This window comes from Rhinopithecus roxellana, chromosome 17 (assembly GCF_007565055.1).
Source record: "Rhinopithecus roxellana isolate Shanxi Qingling chromosome 17, ASM756505v1, whole genome shotgun sequence".
In the NCBI taxonomy this organism is placed as follows: Eukaryota; Metazoa; Chordata; class Mammalia; order Primates; family Cercopithecidae; genus Rhinopithecus; species Rhinopithecus roxellana.
Window position 1 is genome coordinate 73646235 of NC_044565.1, and position 22041 is coordinate 73668275.

At 41.6% G+C, this 22041-nt stretch overlaps 2 protein-coding genes across 3 annotated transcripts in view; one reads left to right on the forward strand and one right to left on the reverse strand.

The window, feature by feature from the left end:
- The window catches only part of SRD5A2 (steroid 5 alpha-reductase 2), a 61738-nt gene extending 44037 nt beyond the window's left edge, over nucleotides 1-17701 (reverse strand). The window contains exon 1 of the mRNA XM_010372593.2: nucleotides 17381-17701. Coding sequence (XP_010370895.1) covers nucleotides 17381-17661 — 281 coding nt within the window. The 5' untranslated portion in view covers nucleotides 17662-17701. The remainder of the gene's footprint in view (nucleotides 1-17380) is intronic.
- Nucleotides 468-3298, forward strand: LOC104669587 (nuclear valosin-containing protein-like). 2 transcript variants are annotated; one of them, XM_030921799.1, is made up of 2 exons: nucleotides 468-2849; nucleotides 2939-3043. In XM_030921799.1, the coding sequence occupies exons 1-2, from the start codon at nucleotides 484-486 to the stop codon at nucleotides 2940-2942; spliced, it is 2370 nt and encodes a 789-aa protein (XP_030777659.1). In that variant the 5' UTR covers nucleotides 468-483; the 3' UTR covers nucleotides 2943-3043. The 2 variants fall into 2 exon arrangements, with proteins under 2 accessions (XP_030777659.1, XP_030777658.1); XM_030921798.1 differs by having other exon boundaries at nucleotides 468-3298.
- Nucleotides 17702-22041: the final 4340 nt, after the last annotated feature.

Here is a 22041-nt window from a genome sequence, read left to right on the forward strand (position 1 = left end):
ATGTTTTTTATTATTTTATTTAAAACTGTTTAAAAGATAATTGACTATTTAAACAAAAATAATATTAATAAGTTGAGGCTTTTACAACACGTGTATAAGTAAAACAACAACAATAACATAAGGGCAAGAGGGAAGAAATGGAAGCATATTATTTCAGATTTTTATACCATACTTGAAGTGGTATAATATCACCTTAAGGTAGACTGATAAATTTCAGATATATGCAATAAACCTTTAAGCAAATTAACAAAAGAAAGAGTTATAATGAATAAACTGACAGCAATATAAATTGAAATAAAATATCACTCAATCCAAAAGACGGAATATAAATAGGAAATAGGAACAAATAACAGAGACACAAATGGAAACAAATAGCAAGACAATAGACGTAATTCAAACTACATAAATAATCTCATTAAATATAAACATTCTAACATCCCAGTTAAAAATCAGAGATTGTCGGTGGCTTGGAAGACCCACACGATGAAGCCTAGACCCGCCCGGTTCGTGGATAATAAACTCAAGCAACGAGTCATCCAGTACCTTACCGGTAACAAATGTGGCAAATATGTGGACATTGGAGTCTTAGCATCTGATTTACAAAGAATGTACAGTATAGACTATGGTCGAAGAAAAAGAAATGCTTTTAGGATTCAGGTAGAAAAAGTATTTAGCATAATTAGTAGTGAGAAGGAATTTAAGAATTTAACAGAATTAGAAGATAAACATTTAGCAAAAAGAGCAAGACAAGATGAAGAGGACAATGAGTATACTGAAAGCTATTCTGATGATGATTCAAGTATGGAAGACTACCAAGATCCACAGTCAGCAAATCACATGAACAGTTCCCTGCTGTCTTTGTATCGAAAAGGAAATCCTGATTCTGTTTCAAATACTCCTGAGAGGGAGCAAAGAGAAACCACCTCTTCAACACCACGGATAAGTTCCAAAACAGGCTCTGTTCCCTTGAAGACCCCTGCCAAAGATTCTGAGGGAGGATGGTTTATTGACAAAACCCCAAGTGGAAAGAAGGACAGTTTTTTCTTGGATCTATCAGATGAGAAAAGTGATCCTAAGAAGTCAATAACTGAGATACAGGGTTCAAAAGATTCTTCTCTTTTGGAGAGTGCTATGAAACGGAAACGCAGGCTAAAGAATAAAGGAAGCAAAAGGAAGAAAGAAGATCTTCAGGAAGTAGATGGAGAAGTTGAAGCTGTCCTGCAAAAGAAAGCTAAAGCCAGGGGGTTAGAATTCCAGATCTCCAACGTGAAGTTTGAAGATGTGGGAGGCAATGATATGACATTAAAAGAGGTCTGCAAGATGCTCATACACATGCATCACCCGGAGGTGTACCACCACCTGGGCGTCGTGCCCCCTCATGGAGTTCTCCTTCATGGGCCACCAGGCTGTGGGAAGACTTTACTTGCACATGCAATTGCTGGGGAACTTGACCTGCCGATTTTGAAAGTGGCTGCTCCAGAGATTGTGTCTGGAGTATCCGGAGAGTCTGAGCAGAAGCTGAGAGAACTATTTGAGCAAGCTGTGTCAAATGCACCATGTATCATTTTCATTGATGAAATTGATGCTATTACCCCTAAAAGAGAAGTTGCTTCAAAAGATATGGAACGAAGAATTGTAGCCCAACTCCTAACCTGCATGGATGATCTGAATAATGTGGCTGCTACAGCCCGAGTCCTAGTTATTGGAGCTACTAATCGACCAGACTCGTTAGACCCTGCTTTGAGACATGCAGGAAGGTTCGACCGAGAAATATGCCTAGGTATCCCAGGTGAAGCATGCAGAGAAAGAATACTTCAAACGTTGTGCAGAAAACTGAGGCTTCCTCAAGCTTTTGATTTCTGTCACTTAGCACACCTAACTCCAGGCTTTGTTGGTGCTGATCTGATGGCACTGTGCCGAGAGGCAGCAATGTGTGCAGTCAACAGAGTCTTAATGAAGCTACAGGAACAGGAGAAGAAAGATCCTGAAATGGAAGATTCGCCATCTAAAGGAGTCCAGGAGGAAAGTCTGGGAACTGAGTCCACTTCTGAAACACAGGATGAATTACAGAGGCTGCTGGGGTTGCTAAGAGACCAAGATCCCCTCTCAGAGGAGCAGATGCAAGGCCTGTGCATTGAACTGAATTATTTCATTGTTGCTCTATCCTCAGTCCAACCCTCTGCCAAAAGGGAAGGCTTTGTCACTGTCCCTAATGTGACATGGGCAGATATTGGTGCCCTGGAAGACATTAGAGAGGAGCTCACCATGGCAATATTGGCACCAGTACGCAACCCAGACCAGTTCAAAGCTCTTGGATTGGTGACTCCAGCTGGGGTCCTCCTTGCTGGTCCTCCTGGCTGTGGGGAGACTCTGCTGGCAAAGGCTGTTGCAAATGAGTCTGGACTAAATTTTATATCTGTCAAGGGCCCTGAATTACTAAATATGTACGTTGGTGAGAGTGAACGTGCTGTGCGACAAGTTTTTCAACGAGCCAAGAACTCAGCACCCTGTGTGATATTCTTTGATGAAGTGGATGCTTTATGTCCTCGAAGATCAGACCGAGAGACAGGGGCAAGTGTCCGAGTGGTGAATCAGCTACTTACAGAGATGGATGGTCTGGAAGCACGCCAGCAGGTTTTTATTATGGCAGCCACTAACAGGCCAGATATAATTGACCCTGCAATCCTGCGCCCAGGCCGCCTGGACAAAACACTGTTTGTGGGTTTACCACCGCCTGCAGATCGCCTTGCCATCTTAAAAACTATCACAAAAAATGGTACCAAACCACCACTGGATGCAGATGTAAATTTGGAAGCAATTGCTGGTGACCTTCGCTGTGATTGCTATACGGGCGCAGATCTCTCTGCTTTGGTAAGAGAAGCTTCTATCTGTGCCCTGAGACAGGAAATGGCAAGACAGAAGAGTGGAAATGAAAAAGGTGAACTCAAGATTAGTCATAAGCATTTTGAAGAAGCTTTCAAGAAAGTAAGATCATCTATATCAAAAAAGGATCAAATCATGTATAAACAGTTTCAGGACTCCCTCAGCTGGTGACATGTCCAGCAGCTGGCTTAGAGGAGCCCATCAAGCTGGCAGAGAATCCTCTACACGCTCTGAAGGACCTGCTTTCAGCTGGACACAGGTGCGGCCTCATGTAAATATTTTATTTTCAAGTGAATGAGGCCAAGCTGAAGCTGAAGATTCTTCCCATCTGGCCAGCCTTGTGGGAAAATGCCTTCTTCCTCTTTAAGAAAAAGGAAAAATTTTAAACTGCTGAAATAAAATGACTGTTATATTTTTCAAAAAAAAATAAAAAATAAAAAAATAAAAAATAAATAAAAATAAAAATCAGAGATTGTCAGAATGGCAGGGGGCAGGGGGAGAAAAATTCAACAGTATGCCGCCTTTGAGACACACACAGTAAATCTAAAGACAGAAACAGATTAAAGTACAATGTTGGAATAAACATAGATACATATACCACGTTAACCCTACTAAAAAGAAATCTGTAGTGGCTAACTTAATATCGGACAAAAGTAGATTTCAAAGCAAAATATTACCAAGAACAAAGAAGATTGTTTCATCATGATAAAAGGATCAGTTCATCAAGAGGACATACCAGTTCTAAGCCTCTATGCCTGTAGTAATAGACCTTCAAAATACGTGAAGCAAAAACTGACAGAACTGTCAGAAAAAAAAGGCAAGTCTACAATTTTGATCAGATACCTCAGTACTCTTCTCTCAATAATTGGTAGAATAGGTAGAGAGAAAATCATCAGGATATAGAAATTTGAAGCACACTAACTATCAAAATCGCCTATGGACAATTTTAGAACACTCCTCCTCTCGGCAGTATACACGCTCTTTTCGTGTTTACACAGAGCAATTATTATGATTGATAGACCCAATTCTGGGCCATAAAACAAGTTTTAAATTCAATAAGTTTAAAAGGATGTATGTCATACAAAGTATGCTCTCTATCCACAGTGGAATTAAATTAGAAATGAATACATGTCTGGAAAATTCCTAAACATTTGGAAACTAAATAACACCCTTCTAAATAACCCTTAGATATGAGAATAAATCAAAAGAGAAATTAAAATATTTGAAATAAATGAAAATGGTAACAACATATCAGAATTTGTGAGGTGCCATAAAACAATATTTAGGATGAAATTCAAAGCAATAAGTGCCCATATTAGAAGAAAGAGAAAGTCTCCATTTATAACCTTGCCTTCCATCTTAAGAAAAATAGAAAAAGGAGAGCAAATTAAACTCAAAGCAAGCATAAGAAAAAACATAATAAAGATCAAAACAGAAAACAAATGTAAAACAAAATAAATAGTGAAACTCAATGAAATAAAAATCTAGTTCTGAGACGATCAATACAATTTCTAAAGCTCTAGTCAAAAAGATCTGAAAAAAAAAAGTGAGAAAACATAAATTACCATGATTAAGGATGAAAGAGATGAGATGCTCTCAGATTCAAAATATTAGAAGGATAATAGTTTGGACTTTGCCAGGTTACATGATTGCATGTTAAGGGATCTTCCACATCTTGATACGAAGGAGAAATAGAAAGATGACAATTTCATAAGTGGGTGGTGTAATAGCAGCTCAGTGGGGGAGATCTCACACACGAAGGGTGACTTTTAAAATCCCTCAGAACAGTAACTACTTAAGGGGTGTCGTATCTCTGTGAGATTTAATTGCATGATCAGTTTGTAAAATACATCTTAAAATTTTGTAATACAGTATCATTTCTTCTATTAGGTATAATAGGAGTTAAATAATTAACTGCTTTAATAATACTACAAGAAAAAAATACAAACCTAAAGTATCAGCTATTTCAAATCTAAAGTATCAGCTATTTATATCACTTTATATTCCAGTCATGGTCAGTTTTCATTTGCACATGTCAACATGGATTAATTTAGAGTGTACTCTTTATGTGCTACTTTTTAACTAAATGGCTTCATATATTTATTTCCATACACAGATATAGTCCATGCAACTAATATTTTTGGAGTACATATGGTAATTTAACCATATGGATTACAATCAATCCCCAATTGTAGAGCATTTAGGTAACTTCCAGTGTTTCACAGGTTGTGAATAGTAACACTATAACTTTGTGTAGACTGATTTCTTCCTTTTGGATTATTTCCCTTGAGTAGAATTCCTGGCCCTCCTCCTACCCACCCCTCAAAAAACTGAAACAGTTTATCAGCACTTGTTGAACATTTCCAGATGAACTTCACAGAAACTTTGAACAATTCTAAGTGACACAGGGCCACATATACATATAATTTTTTCACAGGCCTACCTAGTTTTCTTATTTTTATTGAAGTAAATTACCATATAGTCAACTGAACATATTTAAAAGGTACAATTTGGTGTCTGTGTGTGTGTGTGTGTGTATATATATATATATATATATATATATATATCTACCAGTGCAATTTGGTAGGTATATTTTATGTCACATGAAGCCATGTGACATAAAAAGAACACATCCATCACAACAAAAGGTTCTTCATACCCTTTGTAGTTCTACCTTCTTGTCCCTCTTGTGTCCTCAGGAAACCACTGATATACTTTGTGTCACCAGAGATTAGTTTGAATTTCATAGAATTTTATATAAACATAATTATAAAGCATGTACTCTTTCTAGTTTTTGGCTTCTACAAATAAAGCTACTACAAACATTTTATACAAGTCTTTGTGTCAAGGGATCATTGGGTGTCACTTCACCAGCTGGAAACCTCTGTGGCCAGCAGTGCCGTCTGCCTGAGTATTGCTCATGCCCACTGGGCTCAATCTGCCCACTTGGCCTGGCAGGCTGCACTTGGCTCTTGCTACCGGCCTGGATCCCACACCTGCCAAGGGTGAACCAGGCACAGAACGATGAGGGGTGTGTGTGTGAGTGAGTGCAGGGTGCAGCCACTGCACATAGCCGGGCACACCGTTTGCTGTGGCAGGGCAAGCAGCTCCAGATGATAGCACAAGTGCCAGCTCCATGTGAGGCTGTGGTTGGACCAGATGTACCCCAAGTGGCTTCCACTGTTGGCACCCACATCTGGATGAGGGGAACATGGTAGTGCCTGGAAGTTTGGAGATGCCAGGAACCACAAGCCCCAAAGAGGGTGTCATAGCCCTGGCTCAGGGCATCCCTAGTTCTGGGCTCCCCGAAGGGCCCCAGATCTTCTCGCCTTCTTTTTGCCTGCAATGTGATAAGCAGGGGGGTATGTTTCAGACCTGTTTGTGTTACAGCTCTTTCAGTCCCCACATTCGGCAAGTCCTGATTTCTTGTCCCGTGTCCAGGAACAATGAGGTATGCAGACAACTGGAGGATGAGCAAGGCAGAGAGGAGCTTCAGTGAGTGACAGAGCAGCTCTTGGGAGACCCAAAGTGGGCAGCTCCTTCCCACAGCTGGTAGTGTTGATGTCTGCCCAAGGCTGGATGAGTCCAGAGTTTTTACAGCCTCAGAAGGAAGTGCGTGCTGATTGGTCCATGGGCAACCATGAGTGGGTTCAGAAAAAGCACCGTAAATTGTCATTCTGGGCCACTGACTCCATCCGGAATTGACAGCCCAGCACCCAGGCTTCAGGCCATCCCCGGCTTGAAGGTATTGTTTCACCCGAGACCTGCCCCTTTCACCCAGGAGCCTGTCTACCTCCTGCCACGATCCACATGCCATCCATGGTGCCCAGTCTGTTAGTGCCAAGGGGTGCCTGCAGGCCTGCACCAAGCCGCTCTCAGCCCCCACGTGCCCCTCCTCCCATCCTCATCAGCACCCAAAGTCTGGAGGGGGCCGAGGAGGCAGGGTGTTGGTGTGTCAATGCCGCCCTAAGCTTGCACAGGTCAGGCTGGGTTGCAACAGCACCTTAGCTCAGCCACAACTTTGCTCTGCCCCAGAGCAGGTGCCTAGAGCGGGAAGAAGCCAAGGAGTGGGAGCAGATACTTCCAAGCCTGCAGGGGCAGGGGTGCTTCCCAGGCCCCTGAGAGCACAGGGAAGCCCGGGTCCAGAGCCATGGCTGAGTGGCTGCAGCTGTGCCCAGGAGCACTGGGCTTCTGCCCCACCAACTTGATAGAGGATGGGGTTCATGCCTGTTCCTGGACCTGCCAGCTCCACGGAGTAGGCGGCCCTAGCTGCACCTCTTCCACTGCAGCCACTCCAGGCTGCTGCTACCATCATTTGTATGAACACATGCTTTTATTTTTCTTGGAAAAATAACCAGAAGCGCAATGGCTAGATTATATGATAGGCATATGTTTCACTTTTTAAGAAACTATCAAACCATTTTCCAAAGTGGTTTTCATTTCAACTTCCCATCAAAGGTATGAGAGTTCCGGTTCTTCCACATCTTCAAAAACACTTGGTATGGTCAGTATTTTTCAATGTAGCCATTCTATCAGACACATAGTCATACCCCATTGTGGTTTAATTTGCATTTCCCTAATCACTAACAATGAGCATCTTTTCATGTTCTTATTTGCCAGTCATATGTTTTCTTTGGCAAGGTATCTGTTCATATAATTCTCCCATTTTTAAAGTTAAGGTGCAAAGGCAGTTCATTGGAGAAAAAGTAGTATTTTCAACAAATGGTACTAAAACAATTGGTTGTCCGCATGCAAAAAAAAAAAAATTGATTCATACTTGGAACCCTACTTTAAAAATTAATTCAAAATGTGTCATAGACTTGAAATTCAAACCTAAAACTACACATCTTCTAGAAGGAAATATAAGAGAAAATCACTGTGACCTTAGATTAGGCAAAACTTTTTTAGATATGACATCAAAAGCCAAAGAAAAATGGAAAAATTCGACTTCATCAAAATTAAAAATTTCTGTTTTTCAAAACACAGTTAAGACAAATTATACCAGATGTGTAAAGAAGAGCTAGTACCATTCCTACTTAAACTACTCCAAAAAATTGAGGAAGAGGGACTCCTCCCCAACACATTCTATGAGGGCAGCATCATCCTCATACCAAAATCTCACAGAGACACAACAGAAAAAGAAAACTTCAGGCCAATATCCCTGATGAACATCGAGGCAAAAATCCTCAATAAAACACTGGCAAACTGAATCTGGTAGGACATCAAAAAGCTAATACACCACGATCAAGCAGGCTTTATCCCTGGGATACAAGGTTGAGTCAACATATGCAAATCAATAAATGTGATCTACATAAACAGAACTAAAAACAAAAACTACACGATTGTCTTAATAGATGCAGAAAAAGCTTTCAATACAACTAAACACTTCATCATGTTAAAAACCCTCTACAAATGAGGCACTGAAGAAACATATTCAAAATAATAAGAGCCATCAATGACAAACCCACAGCTAACATCATACTGAATAGGCAAAAGCTGGAAGCATTCCCCTTGAAAACTAGAACAAGATAAGGATACCCTCTCTCACTACTCCTTTTCAATGTAGTACTGGAAATCCTGGCCAGAGCAATCAGATAAGAGAAAGAAATAAAAGGCACCCAAACAGGAAGAGAAGAGGTTAAACTATCCCTGTTTGCAGATGATGTAATTCTATACCTGGAACACCCCATAGTCTCTTCCCAAAAGCTTCTTGGTCTGCTAAACAAGTTCAGTAAAGTTTCAGGACACAAAATCAATGTACAAAACTTACTAGCATTCCTATACACCAACAATATCCTAAACTGACAGCCAAATCAAGAATGCAATCCCATTCATGATTGCAGCAAAGAGAATAAAATACCTACGAATACAACTAACCAGGGAGGTGAAAGAGCTCTACAATGAGAATGACAAAACACTGCTGAAAGAAATCAGAGATGACACAAACAGAAAAACATTCCATGCTCATGGATAGAAGGAATCAATATTGTTAAAATGGCTATACTGCCAAAGCAATTTACAGATTAAATACTATTCCTATCAAACTACTGATGGCATTCTTCACAGAATTAGAAAAAAACTACTTTAAAATTCATATGAAATAAAAAAGAGCTGGGATAGGCAGGCAATCCTAAGAAAAAAGAACAAAGCTGGAGGCATCACATTACCTGACTTCAAACTACACTACAAGGCTACAGTAATCAAAACAGCATGACACTGGTACAAAAAGAGACATATAGACCAATGGAACAAGATAGAGAGCCCAGAAACAATGCTGCACACCTACAACCATCCGATATTTAACAAAGTTGACAAAAATAAGTAACAGGGAAAGGACTCCCTATTCAAAATGGTGTTGGAATAACTGGCCAGCCATATGCAGAAAATTGGAACTGGACCTCTACCTTATACCATACACAAAAATCAACGCAAGATGAATTAAAGACTTAAGTGCAAAACCTAAAACTATAAACACCCTAGAAGAAAACCTAGAAAATGCCATTCTGGACATAGGACCTGGCAAAGACTTCATGGCAAAGACAGTAAAAGCAATTGCAACGAACCAAAAATTGACAAACAGGACCTAATTAAACTAAAGAGCTTCTGCATAGGAAAAAAAAACTATCAAGAGAGTAAACATGCAACTTACAGAATGGGAAAAAATATCTGCAAACTGTGCATTTGACAAAGGTCTAATATCCAGCATCTATAAGGAACTTAAACTAATTTACAAGCAAAAACCAAACAATCGAATTAAAAGTGGGCAAAGGACATCAACAGATACTTTTTAAAAGAAGACATATGTGGCCAACAAGGATATGAAAAACTGCTCTGCATTACTAATCATTAGAGAAATGCAAATCAAAACCACCATAAAATATCATCTCACAACAATCAGAATAGCTACTATTAAAAAGTCAAAAATAATAAATGCTGGCAAGGTTGTGGAGAAAAGGGAATGCCTATACACTGCTAGGGGAATTTCTCAAATAATTTAAAACAGACTCACCATTCAACTCAGCAATCCCATTATTGGATATATCCCCAAAGGAATATATATTGTTCTACCATAAAGACACATGCATGTGTATGCTCATTGCAGCAGTATTCACAACAGCAAAGACATGAAATCAACCTAAATATCATCAATGGTGGACTGGATAAATATTCCATATATATCATGGAATATTATGCAGCCATAAAAATAATGAGATCATGTCCTTTGCAGGCCATTATCCTCAGCAAACTAACACAGAAACAGAAAACCAACTGCATATCCTCACTTATAAATGGGAGCTAAACACCAAGTACATATGGATACTAAGGGAACAACAGAACTGGGGTCTACTTAAGGGTGGAGAATGGAAGGAGGGTGATGATTGAAAAAATACCTATCAGGTAGTATGCTTATTACTGGGGTGATAAAATAATTTGTACACCAAACTCCTGAGACATGTAGTTTACCTGTATAACAAAACTGCATATGTAAACTTGAACTTAAAAATAATTTTTTTAAACAAAAGACAGTTAAGAGAATAAAAAAAGACAAGTCACAAACTGAGAGAAAACATTTGCTAAGTTTATACCTGGCAAAATACCTCTATCCAGAATACATAAACAACTTTTAAAACTCAATAATAAGAAAACAAACAACCCAATACACTGGAACTCAGATTTGTTTATCGCATAAATAACTTTTGGCAAGTAAAGAGCATTGACTGAGAGCATGAGACACAAAGAGTTAAGTTTTAAAAGATAGAAGTAAGATCATGTACTGCTGATACAAGAGAGCAGGCAGAGAGTCAAAAGAGAACCAGAGTCTGTACATGACAAAAAGATCTTGGGCTGTTTCATGATTAGAAAGAAAAAATATCAAAAGCATATTACCCTGTTTTCTTCACAGTAACTTCTAGGATCAGCCTTAACAATATGGAACAAATATTAAAAAACAAACTTGAAAGTGGCCCAGAGCCTAATTTAAGACTTGGGACTGGATAATATGGCATAGTTACAGAAGATGTTTGGAATCTAAAAATAGAGAGATATTCCAAGACTGAATATACAGAGTATAAGGCAAATTTAAGTCACAGATCACCAAATGGGCACCTTTTCCCAACAGACATCACGTCCCCACCCAGAAATCTGGGAACAGGCCATTCTTCAAGGACCAGGTCAAGTCTCCCATCCTCACTCCCACTCACTCCACCAATGCTCTGCACTGCAAGCACTTGTAAAATAGCACTAATAACAGGGATTGCCTCAAGGACAAAATGAGATAGCCAATGTAAAGAACATAATATAATGCCTGGAACACCCAGAGCTCAATAAATATTGGTTTCCTTTCTCTCCCTTCTATAACCAAATAGAAGACAAATTGCACTGTTGGCCCTAGTTCAGGGTTTTTTAAAATTTAGAGCTCCTATGTTGAGCTGAGTCTCGTTAAAGGCTCCTGGGTTGAGCACAGAAACTTCTTAAACAACTTGAGTGCAGACTTTGATGTCCCCATTGCCATACATGGCAGGGAGTCAACAACAGAATGGGAAGTACACCAAGTTGCAGAAATAAGTTGCCAGGCTGTGGCAAAATTCAATAAGTAGACAACTTCTGTATTCCATCTAGTAACAAAAAATATTTATGCTCCCCCTTCAGCTGGCTGAGGAGCATATGTGATATAAATATTTCTGAGTGATAGAGCATCACTGCAAGTCTTTCCACTGTCCCTCACCCATTCCTCCTCAGGCAATGAAACGTGAATTACCTGATGGGTCAATCTGGGAGCAGGACCTGCCAAAGGATGTGTACAGCTCAGCCCTTCTGCTGTCTTTTCAGAACAGGCACCACTGTGAGAGGCCTGTGGTCGCCCAGCCATGATCATAGCTAAGTATTTCTAAGGTACTGTGTTAGAAGGCCCACATAATCCAAAAATCAAAGCCACATTCCCCCAAACCAGCTTTACCAGTAATAAAAGGTGATAATGTGTCTCTAGTTACCTAATTCCTGGATCTCCCAGTTAGTTCTGAACTTGAATGGAGAAGAAGGGTGCCACTTTGAGGCCCTGTCAACACCTACCCACCTATCTGCTGCCTGTCCCATGCACATTCAAACATAGACAGGCACTAGGGCCCTCTCAGATGAATGTTCAGTGGCCTGGCTGGGGCCTGTGCTAACCAGGCCTCTTTCCCCTTCAGTTTACATTTTCCCACCTGCCTGATACTCTCAGACTGACATTGCTGCCACCCAGGTTTCACAACAGAAAGAGTGAGAAGCACACAATGAAGGTTCTTTCCTGCCTTCTTCCTAGAGGGCAAGCACTAGGCATTGTACTCCTATGACTCCCATGAGACCTAGCATAGTTCTGAGCTAATAGAACTCTGATAAAGATCAGGAGACCTGGCTTCAAGCTCCACTCTTGCCCTTTCTTGCCGTGTAACTTGGCACTTGTCACTTGGCCAATCTGAATCCTTGAATTCCAATCGTAATTATTTATTTTGTTTGTTCTTTTTAAGTGACATTAAATTAGATTCTAAATGGGCAAAAAGTTGGTCCTTTCTTCAATGTGGTAAAAGTGAAATGGTCACGATCTCCAAAGCTGGTTTATATTTTTGGCAAACATAACTATATATTTTTCAGATGTGCTTATGATGTCGTTCCATTTAGAATGAAAATTCCAAGACTCCTACTATTTTCCCATAAAGGATCAAATAAAAAACTTGGAACCCAAGAATTCTCAGAAAACAATATTTACTACCAAGTCCCCACTTACATGTAGCAGAAATTTTCTAAAATATGTCCGCAGCTTTGCTACAGAATTTAACCAAATTTTATTATAAAATTACCAGGGCACTGAATGTAAACCTATGCCATTCATAGTTTTCTTAAGAAGGGATTGGTAAACTGTGGCCCATAGGCCAAATATGGCCCACTGCTTGTTTTTGCAAATAAAGCTTTATTGGAATACAACCACATTCATCTGTTTACATAATGTCTGTAGCTGCTTTCCTGCTATAGGAGTAGGGGTGAGTTGCTGCAATAGAGATCATGACCTGACTTTTTACAGAAAAAGTTTGCTGACTCTTGTTCTTAAAAAATCCTTCTGTTGATCTTAATTGATTCAAATTATGCCTCAGGAACATCCTTAACACATGATTCAGTGATCACAGGAATGTTGCTTATCTTGTTTGGGCTTTTTTTTTCTTAATGTGTAAGAGGAGAGATTTGTCTATTGTTTCCAATGTAGCCATTACTTCTCATTCTGATTCTCAGCAAATGAGTAGTTGCCTTAGTGAGGTCTGATTACTTCTGAATAGTTGAGACATCTGCACCTCTCATGAAATAAGAGAAGCATTGGCAGGGGCTCATGAGGAGACTCAAGTTCCAACTCCTTGATTTGCCCCTAACTGACCCAACCTTTTGTGCTTTGCTTCTGTAAAATGAAGAGGCTGGGCAGGTGAGAACTATGTTTCCTTAGAACAGATAATTGTGGTCCAGTGTGTGAAATGCCTCATGCAAAGCCACACTGGCTACTATGAAAGCCCAAGGAACAGTATCACAAACTGGATTTAGAGAGAAGACTCAGACAAGGCTTCTTGGAGGAAATGATGCCTGACCTGAATCTTGAAGATGAGGAGAAATTCTGCTGGAGAATCAACTGACTAATAAAGCAAATAGGCATCTTATTGAAGCCATCATTTTATTTGGCTAATTTAAAAAATGTTTCAGCATCTAAACCTCAGGGGATATCTCTCTGAATTTAAGCAGATTCTAATGTGTGCATTATACTCTGCTTCTAGATGTATATCATGGAAGTTACACTGCCCAAAACCTTTTCACAATGTAGTCACTTTTTCTCTGGGAAAAAAAAAAAAAAATGTTTATTTGTCTTGTTCATTCAGTTATCAAGGTCCCATCAAAGTCTTGAAAAAGGCATCAGCCACCACATGCAGAAGTTGTGTGACTGGCCACTGTATGGAACACCAAGACTTCTTGGCAAAGTGAAGATCAATCAGAGAGTTTAGACAAGGGGTCGTTCCACAGCTGTAATCACAGTCAACAAGAGGTGAGATAACTCTTGACTTCAAATGACTTTGGCAGTGGGATTAGGCAACAGTGCTTAGGCAGCAGTTATTTTCATGTGGCTAAAGAATCCAAACAGCCACAACAATAGATTCGGAAGGGAGGAAAGTTATCTGAATTGACCTAACTATGCAATCTCAGCAATTATGATTCCCAAGTAATTGCTAGCTCTCCTACAATTCTATCTGTACTGTTGTTGTAAGTAGAGTTCATTCATGCATTCAACAAATTCTAGTGAGTACCAACTATGTACCAGCTCTTTGTATACAATGGGGATACAGCCATAAAAAAGTGAGACAAAAACCCTTGACCCTGTGGAATCTACATTCTTGAGTGCCATCCTTGTATTGAGAAAAGTGCAATGAGTTTTAACTTCTATTTGAAGGGACATATTGCTGCTTTGAACAGTCCCCAATGGACATTTTGCAAAAGAGTCTGAGCCAAACCTGAGCCATCCTTCCTCCTTTTCTCTCTGTCTTTTTCTCTGTCTTAGCAATACACAAGACAAGATAAAACCAAGATAGCCTGAAGTTTGTTCCTTAATGCACCCTCAGTATCAAGCCAAATGACACCTTAAGCCTCAAAACAGACATGTATGATTACATCAAGACCCTAAAGAATGCTCATAACCTTTGAACCACTTCTGGGAATCCTGACTAAGAAAATAGACCTAACCTTTGAAAAGAATTTAGATGCAAAAAATGTACATCACAGCTTCAATGAACCTAGCCTCACCCCAAGACAAATTAACTGTCCAACTAAAAATGAATATATAGGTAAATTATTATTTTTACAGTAGATGAAATAAGCAGATATTAAGAAATCTATGATAATGTGGGAAAATACTTACTATAAAATGTTAGGTAATTAAACAGAACAAAAAAAAAACCATATATTCAACATAACAAGCATGTGTGAAAATCTAAGGAAAAAGATTTGATAGAAATTCTCTGAAACATTAATATTTAATATACTTAGATGTAATTATGAGTATTTTCTACTTTTGGTATTTTTCCATTTTTCACTAGAAGAAATGTTTTCATAATTTAAAAAATTTTTAAAGAATAATTTTAAGCATAAATATAGTTTTTAAAAAGCAAGAATGAGGTCGCATTTATCCAACAAGTATAAAACAGTTTATTAACATACCTGAAGCGCCTGAGATCTGGACTCGTACTGCCTGGGTTTGAACTCTGATTCCTTGTTATTGTGTGACCTTGGGCAAGTAAGTTACTTAACCTTTTCTTGCTCCAGTTTCCCACCTGCAAAATGGGTGTGCCTACCTAAATGAGTTGGTATGAGGATGAGTAAATTATTTACTCAGAGTGTTTGGCACAGAGTGTAACACCCTGTAAGCACTCAAATAATAATAGATCAAACACTCCAGTGGCCTCAAAGAAAGAATTCAAACAAGAGGAAAGACAAACATCAGGTCCTGATGCCTCAGGGACAAGTAACTCAGAGTTGTACTTCCAGTGGGCAATTTTCCCTCAGGCAGAATGAATCTCCAAGTCCTTTACTAATATTTTAAAATTTCCTCTGAAGAAGGACAGTATGTAGATATTTGTTTTATGCATACTTATTCCTTTGGGGTTTTTTTTAAATGCACTGATCATAATTTATTGTGTAAAGTGCCTTTTGATTTCAAAAACAAGCCTAAACGTTATGTTAATCAGATTGTCACAAAACACTAATCATTAAGATGAAATGACCTCATAAAATATTGCTTATGTTGCCAACATATGGTAATAAATTTGAAGATAAAAATAATTGTTGATAAAAATCACATTTCTCTGTCAAATGTTCAAAAATCAGTGAAATAAAGAACTAATATCTTATCTCCTGTATCCAACATCCTTCTTCCTGTGCAAATTAAACCATCTAAATCTGAGTAAAATAAAATCTGTGTAAAATAAAGAATCTTGTTCACAATAGACTTTGAGTAAATATTTGTTGAAAGGATACAGTTTAGTTCTTATTACTTGACAACATTTGCCTTTTTAAAAGAGTGAGAATTCGGTTAAGATTGCATAAATATTAAATTTTGACCAATAAAGAAGATTCAGAGGATAAGAGGCAATTAAGAAAGACAGTTTGAAATTTGTCTCTGACACCTCTCGAAATGAGGCATCACTTTCTTTTTATGAGAGAGATTATGCCAGAGGCATTTTTATCCTAATTTCTAATCCAAACTTCCTAGATCTTTTGACCCTGGGAATCTTCTACTCAAAATAAGGCAGTGCTTCTTCGAGATTTTGATTTTGTTTGATAACCTTTCTTTGTTTATGGGCTCTGTTCTCTCCTTGCATGGAACATCCGACTACTCAAAATGGCTAAAAGGTCTTAAACTTCAGAGATTCACAGGCTCAGATTTGAATCTTAGCGGGCACCAGCTGTATTGTCTTTTTTCAGTTCCATAACCTTACTCATCCTCAGTTTCTTTATAACGTGGACATAATAAATATCTCTCAGAAGGTTACAATAGAGTTAAGTGAGACCATAGATACTAAACGATTGGGCATGGTAGGCAATTTAACAATGTGTTCGTTCTTCCCTTTCCCTGTGAGACTTTACTGAGGCTGGACGGTCTTTCTCTGAACCCTGACATCCCTTGGTCTCTTTCCTGTCTTTCCTTCCCAGAGCACAAGGCAAAGTTCTCCTGAACCCAGATTTTTTAAATCTAGAAGAACATTTGAGCTCTAAGTTACCCACTCACAATTAAAGTCCCAGGGAAATTAGAAAGGCAGATGAATTGGTGGTGTGCTTGGTTGCTTTGGGGAGGGGCCTAAGAAGCCGGGACCCTCGCTTAAGTCAGTGGGATCTCACGATATTCTCTTCCCCATCTGTGAAGTCTGGATTTGGGCTCTACCCACCTTCCTCTTTAGACCTGCAAAGACTAAATCGATGAGAACCTCTGAGCTGAGTTTCCCTCGGGAGATGCCAAACGCGTAAGACTCTCCCAAGATCCCAGAACTGACCTGTCCCCACCCTGCAAGGAAAAGGTGAAGGAAGAAAGAGAAGCGGGGCGGGGCGCGAGATGCCACAGGTAACCGCCGACTGCACGCAGTTGATTAAGGAGCAGTCCCGTCCAATAGATCTGCCCAACCTGAGCTTTCCAGCTCGCCTCCCGCCCGCAGGACCTCTTTCTCTCGAGCAGCCAGAGGATTTGGAGAGGCTGAGAGCGGATGAGGTCCGGGGAGTGAAGGTGGCACCTGTCCCGCGGCCACTTGTCAACTCTCTATTGTCCAGGCCCCGGCCCCTGCCCCGGCCCCCGCCAGATGCGCCCCGCAGGCTGGCCTCGCGTTTCTCACCGCGCTGCGCGCTGCCTCTTTGGCGTTCCTCGGTGCGCGCCCCACGCTGCGCTCCTGGACGCCGGGAGCAGGGCAGTGCGCTGCACTGGGCGCCCGTAGGGGAAAAACGCTACCTGTGGAAGTAATGTACGCAGAAGAGGCCCAGAAGCACCGTCCCAGGTGGCCCGAAGAGGGAGAGGGGTTGCCGAGCGAGGATCCCCGCGGGCACCGCGAAGGAGGGCAGCTCCTGCAGGAACCAGGCTGCGCGGGCTGGCAGGCGGGTAGCCGCGGGCTTCAGGCTCTCTGTGTGCTTCCCGTAGCCGGAGGGCTTCGCGACGTACAAGACCAGTGCCCCAAGAGCGACCAAAGTGGCGCTGCCTGCCAGCACTGGGCTCTGCTGGCACTGAACCTGCATCGCGCCGTGTTCCTCGCCGGTGGCCGCTGCCCTAGCAGAAGAGAGCGCGGCCCCCGCAACCCCTTTATGGAGCGCCAGACGCCACCCCATGTCCGCCCCCTCGGCCTTGGCTCCCGCCCCTCCATCCTGCCTCCCACCTCGGCGCGGCCAGCCCTGGCGCGGCTTCACAGCAATACCCCTTTCTCAGGGATGCAGCCGCGGGGGGCGGGAGGAGAACGAAGGCCTTAGTTCCACAAGGTGTCTGCGTCCTCGCGCCCGCCCTCTCCACTGCTTCACATTCACCTCCCCCTTAGGCTGTCCTTCAATGACTTGTTCCTCAATCATTAGCCTCTGATGCGGCAACTTCTGGAACTAAGACACTGGAAGAAAACCCCATGGGGACGATTCAGCTGGGGTAGTTCTTCCTCCCCAACACACACCCTCTGTGCTGTCCGTCGCCACGCAGCCTCACCCTCGAACACCCAAGCCAGGATTTTTCCAACTCCTCCGGTTCCTTATGCACCTTCACTCCCCCACAGCTCCCACCCAACAGCATATGATCTTCCTTGGACCCTGAACCATCCTGGCTCTCTGAGCGTCTGCCAGCCCCTCTGCTCTGGTCTGCTCTGGGGCGCCGCGCTCCTTAGCCACTCTCAGCATCAGTGCCAGCTCTGCCCTACCGCGCGACCCCGGCAGGTACCAGTCTCTCCCGGCCCTAATTCCTCAGCGGTTTCTCCCTGCATCCCCGCACGCGTCCCTGAGCCGCCCGCCTGGGTGAGAGAGGAGCGTCCGCTGAGCTCGGGTGACCGTGCACAGATCCGGGCCAGAAGTTGAGATTCTGTCAGTCCTCCCCCGCCATCCCACTCCCGGTCCCCTAGAGTGGCCCAGACTCAGGCTAAAGTCTAGGGCTTCTTTCCTGGGATGCCCTTTCCCAGCTCCTAGAGCCAACGAGCCGTGGCCCATAAGATGGTGGCCTGGCGACTCCGCTGTTCTGTGAACTCCTGTCTAACCGTCATACACCCAGACGCCTTTCTTTTTCTCTTCCATTTCCCACCTTTATCTTATCCTCCAGCCCCGCCTTCTCCTACCTCTTCCGTTCTATGATTCAGCTTCCAGGCTTTCTTGGCTGCCTCCTCCTCTGTCTCCCATCCCTTCTTTTCTTCTCTCCCTTCTTTCTTCGACCTGGCTTTCTCCTTTAGGTCGACCTCCTCTTCCCACCTGCTGTTTACCTCATTCTTCCATCTTCATGTCCCATCTCCCTTGATTACTTTATCCCTGTTTTCTCCTCTGGTCCTTACTTGGGGCTCCACCCTAGTCCTTCCCACTTTTCACACTTCCCTTACTTTGGAGGTCTTTTCTCTTCCTTCTCCTTCAACTCAGGCCTCTCAGGAGTCCCATTCAGTGTATCTCCATCTGCTTCTGCTGCATCAGGCTGGCTGGTCCATTGATAGACACACTCCCTCATCTGCTCCAGTTTGGGGTGTCTCCTGATTCTTGGCACACATGGTATACGGTGATGCTTTAGCACCACAGGGCACCCTCTGCTTGCTGACCAAGAGTCGTTTATCATATTCCCATTGGGTTATAATTAATGCCAATCATGCTTCAGTTTTTAATTGATCACCACTTAGGAATCACTCATACTGAGTGAAGCATGTTTCATGGAATAACCAGGTGTTAGCCATCACAGCTGTTTCAAGTGTGTTTTGCACTGGCTTTAGAGTGCAAGTCCAGTCCCAGCTTCCTCAGGTACAACCTGCTTGTTGAAGATGCCCAAATCTAGATCTCCAGCAAAGATATGAGCTTTAGCTCTGCCTTTTCTCTCTGCTGGAAAACTCCACTTACATATCTATCAGAGACCTCAAAACCAGCCCTACCCAAAACTAAACCCAGTTATTTTTCCCTCCACCCACTTGGACCCAAATTCTCCTTTTATATTCCTGAGTGTTACCTCTTCCCTGTCCTCAGTTGCCACAGCATCCCTAGGAAGCTGGCTCACAGACTCAGGAAACAATAGATTTCATGATACCATACAGCATTAAGAGAACAGGCAGTGTGATATTTCAAACCTAGCTCAATGGAATAATTTTTTTAAACGAAATGTTTTCTGTCTCAATTTCTTCCTCTCTTTTCTTCTAACTCTGCCCAATTTTTGTCCTCATGATCTTTTCTCCACTCTCATAACAATTAGCTTGTTAAAACCAGTCATCTTCAGCTTATGCATCTGTGGGTTGGCTGTAGGTCAGAAATATGGGCTGGGCTTGACTTATCTTGACAGTTTTCACTCATCCATCTGTGTAACAACTTAGAGTCCAGCTCCAGGCTGTGTTTGGATGGAGAAACTTAGCTGAGGCTGTTATCCTGGAATGAGTGAGCTAGACCCACCATGTCTATATAATGTTAATAACAAAAACACAAGAGTAGAAGAAACACACAAGGCCTCTTGAGGCTCAGGCCAAGAACAAGCACACCCTTACTTTCTATTTATTATACTGGCCAAATCAAGTCATATGGTGGATTCTAGAGTCAGAGTGAGTGAGTATTTGTAAAGTTACATGGTAAAGGGCAGGGATATAGGGGGAGGTAGAAAATTGGAACCAATAATGCAACTGTTCTGTATTACATGCAAGAAGAAAGTGCCCAAATTATAAATATACAGCTCAGTTGATTTGTACAAACTTAACACCCTCTTGCAAGCTGCACCTAGGTCAAGAAACAGATTATCAGCATACCAGGATCTGTGCTCCTGCCTCCTTGCATCCTCCTTCTAGAAAAAAAAAAATACTACACTGACTTCTAACACCATAAATTAGTTTTGTCTGCTTTTGAATTTCATGTAAATAGAATCATACAGTACTTACTCTCTGTATGTATTTTAATGGTACCTGGGATTTATTTTAATCAGTGTGGTAACATATGCAGACACAGAAATGACTATCATGAAGGAAAAGGTTTATATCGACAGATCCCTACAAACAGGAGACACAGCACACCACCCAAGATCACATGGGGAAGCACCAGTGTTAGGAGGCAGCCGGAGTGAGGGGTCAAGGTGGGCAAGAGCCTTTACTATGGTTTCTGCAGGAAAGAGTGGGCATGACAAGGTAACCAGGCTTAGGATTAGCTAGTTTGAATCTTTTAGCAGGCTCTGGGGTAGAGGGGCTGTCTTTAGTTTTCCATTACCTGGACCTGGCTGATTAGGGCAGAAGAATAGTGACCCAGGGTGTAGAGTCCTGATAAAGGAAGTGGTTGGGGAATGTATGAGCCCTGAATTAGTTGGTTTGCATATGAAAGATGTGTTAGGGTCATTTACAATCTCCAGGAAACAGTTAGCTGGGAGATCCCAGAAGGCCATGGTTTAGTGGTAGAAACGATCTATAGAATATTAGAATTAGGTAGAATAAAAGCTATCTCCTTAACAAAACATAAAATCAATCCCCCAAAGGATCAAGATAACTCACAAGTAACCTAACACAGTCCAACACTGTTTAAAGGAAGTCAATTAAGTGCAGACAAGTAAGAATATAGCCTATATCCAACATTCCTAAAATTACTAGGCATGTTACTTCAACTTTTGACAACAACTACTAGAGTTGAGCCAAACTTCAAAAGTTAAGGACATGGTCCTCCATGACATTGTCCTTACTTCAGACATCAGCTACAAGTTCAAGGTTATGTAAGCCACCTATACTTCTAAACAGCTGGCTACCGTATTTAGGAATCCCACTAACACTTCAAACTTGATAATTCACTAAAAAAAAAATTAAAGAACTCTGGAAAGCACTATACTATGACTACAGTTTTATTATAGCAAAAATATACAAATCAGAACTAGCCAAAAGAGGAGATGTATAGTACTATGGGAGGTAGAGCAAGATGGTGGAATAGAAGCCTCCACTGATTGTTCCCCCAACAAGGACTCCGATCTAACAACTATCTATGCAAGCAAAGCCCCTTCACAAGAACCAAAACTCAGGTGAGCGCTTGCAGTACCTGCTTTTAACGTTGTGTCACTGAAAGAGGCACTGAAAAGATTGTAGAAGGAGTCTTGAGTCACTGAAGGCACCGCTCCGTCACACCCTGGCAGCTGTGGTGTGGTGCAAAGAGCATTTTTGTGCACTGGGTGAGGGAGAACACATCCATCGTGAGGCATTAAACTCAGTGTTATCCTATTACAGCAAAAAGGAAAGCCAGAGAAAGTTCAGCTAATGCCCACACATAAAGGAAGCATTCGAACCAGTCCCAGCCAAAGGAGAATCACTAATTCCAGCAGTCAGAATTTCAGTTCCCATAAACCTCACCACTGAAGGCTGAAGTGCTCTGGGTCTGTAACTAAACTTGAAAGGCAATTTAGCCCAAAAGAACTGCAATTCTTAGACAAGTCCTAGTACTGAATTAGGG

Excerpts from the sequence above, each read along its gene's own strand:
- LOC104669587 (XM_030921798.1), top strand. The coding sequence starts at position 484 with ATGAAGCCTAGACCCGCCCGGTTCGTGGATAATAAACTCAAGCAACGA.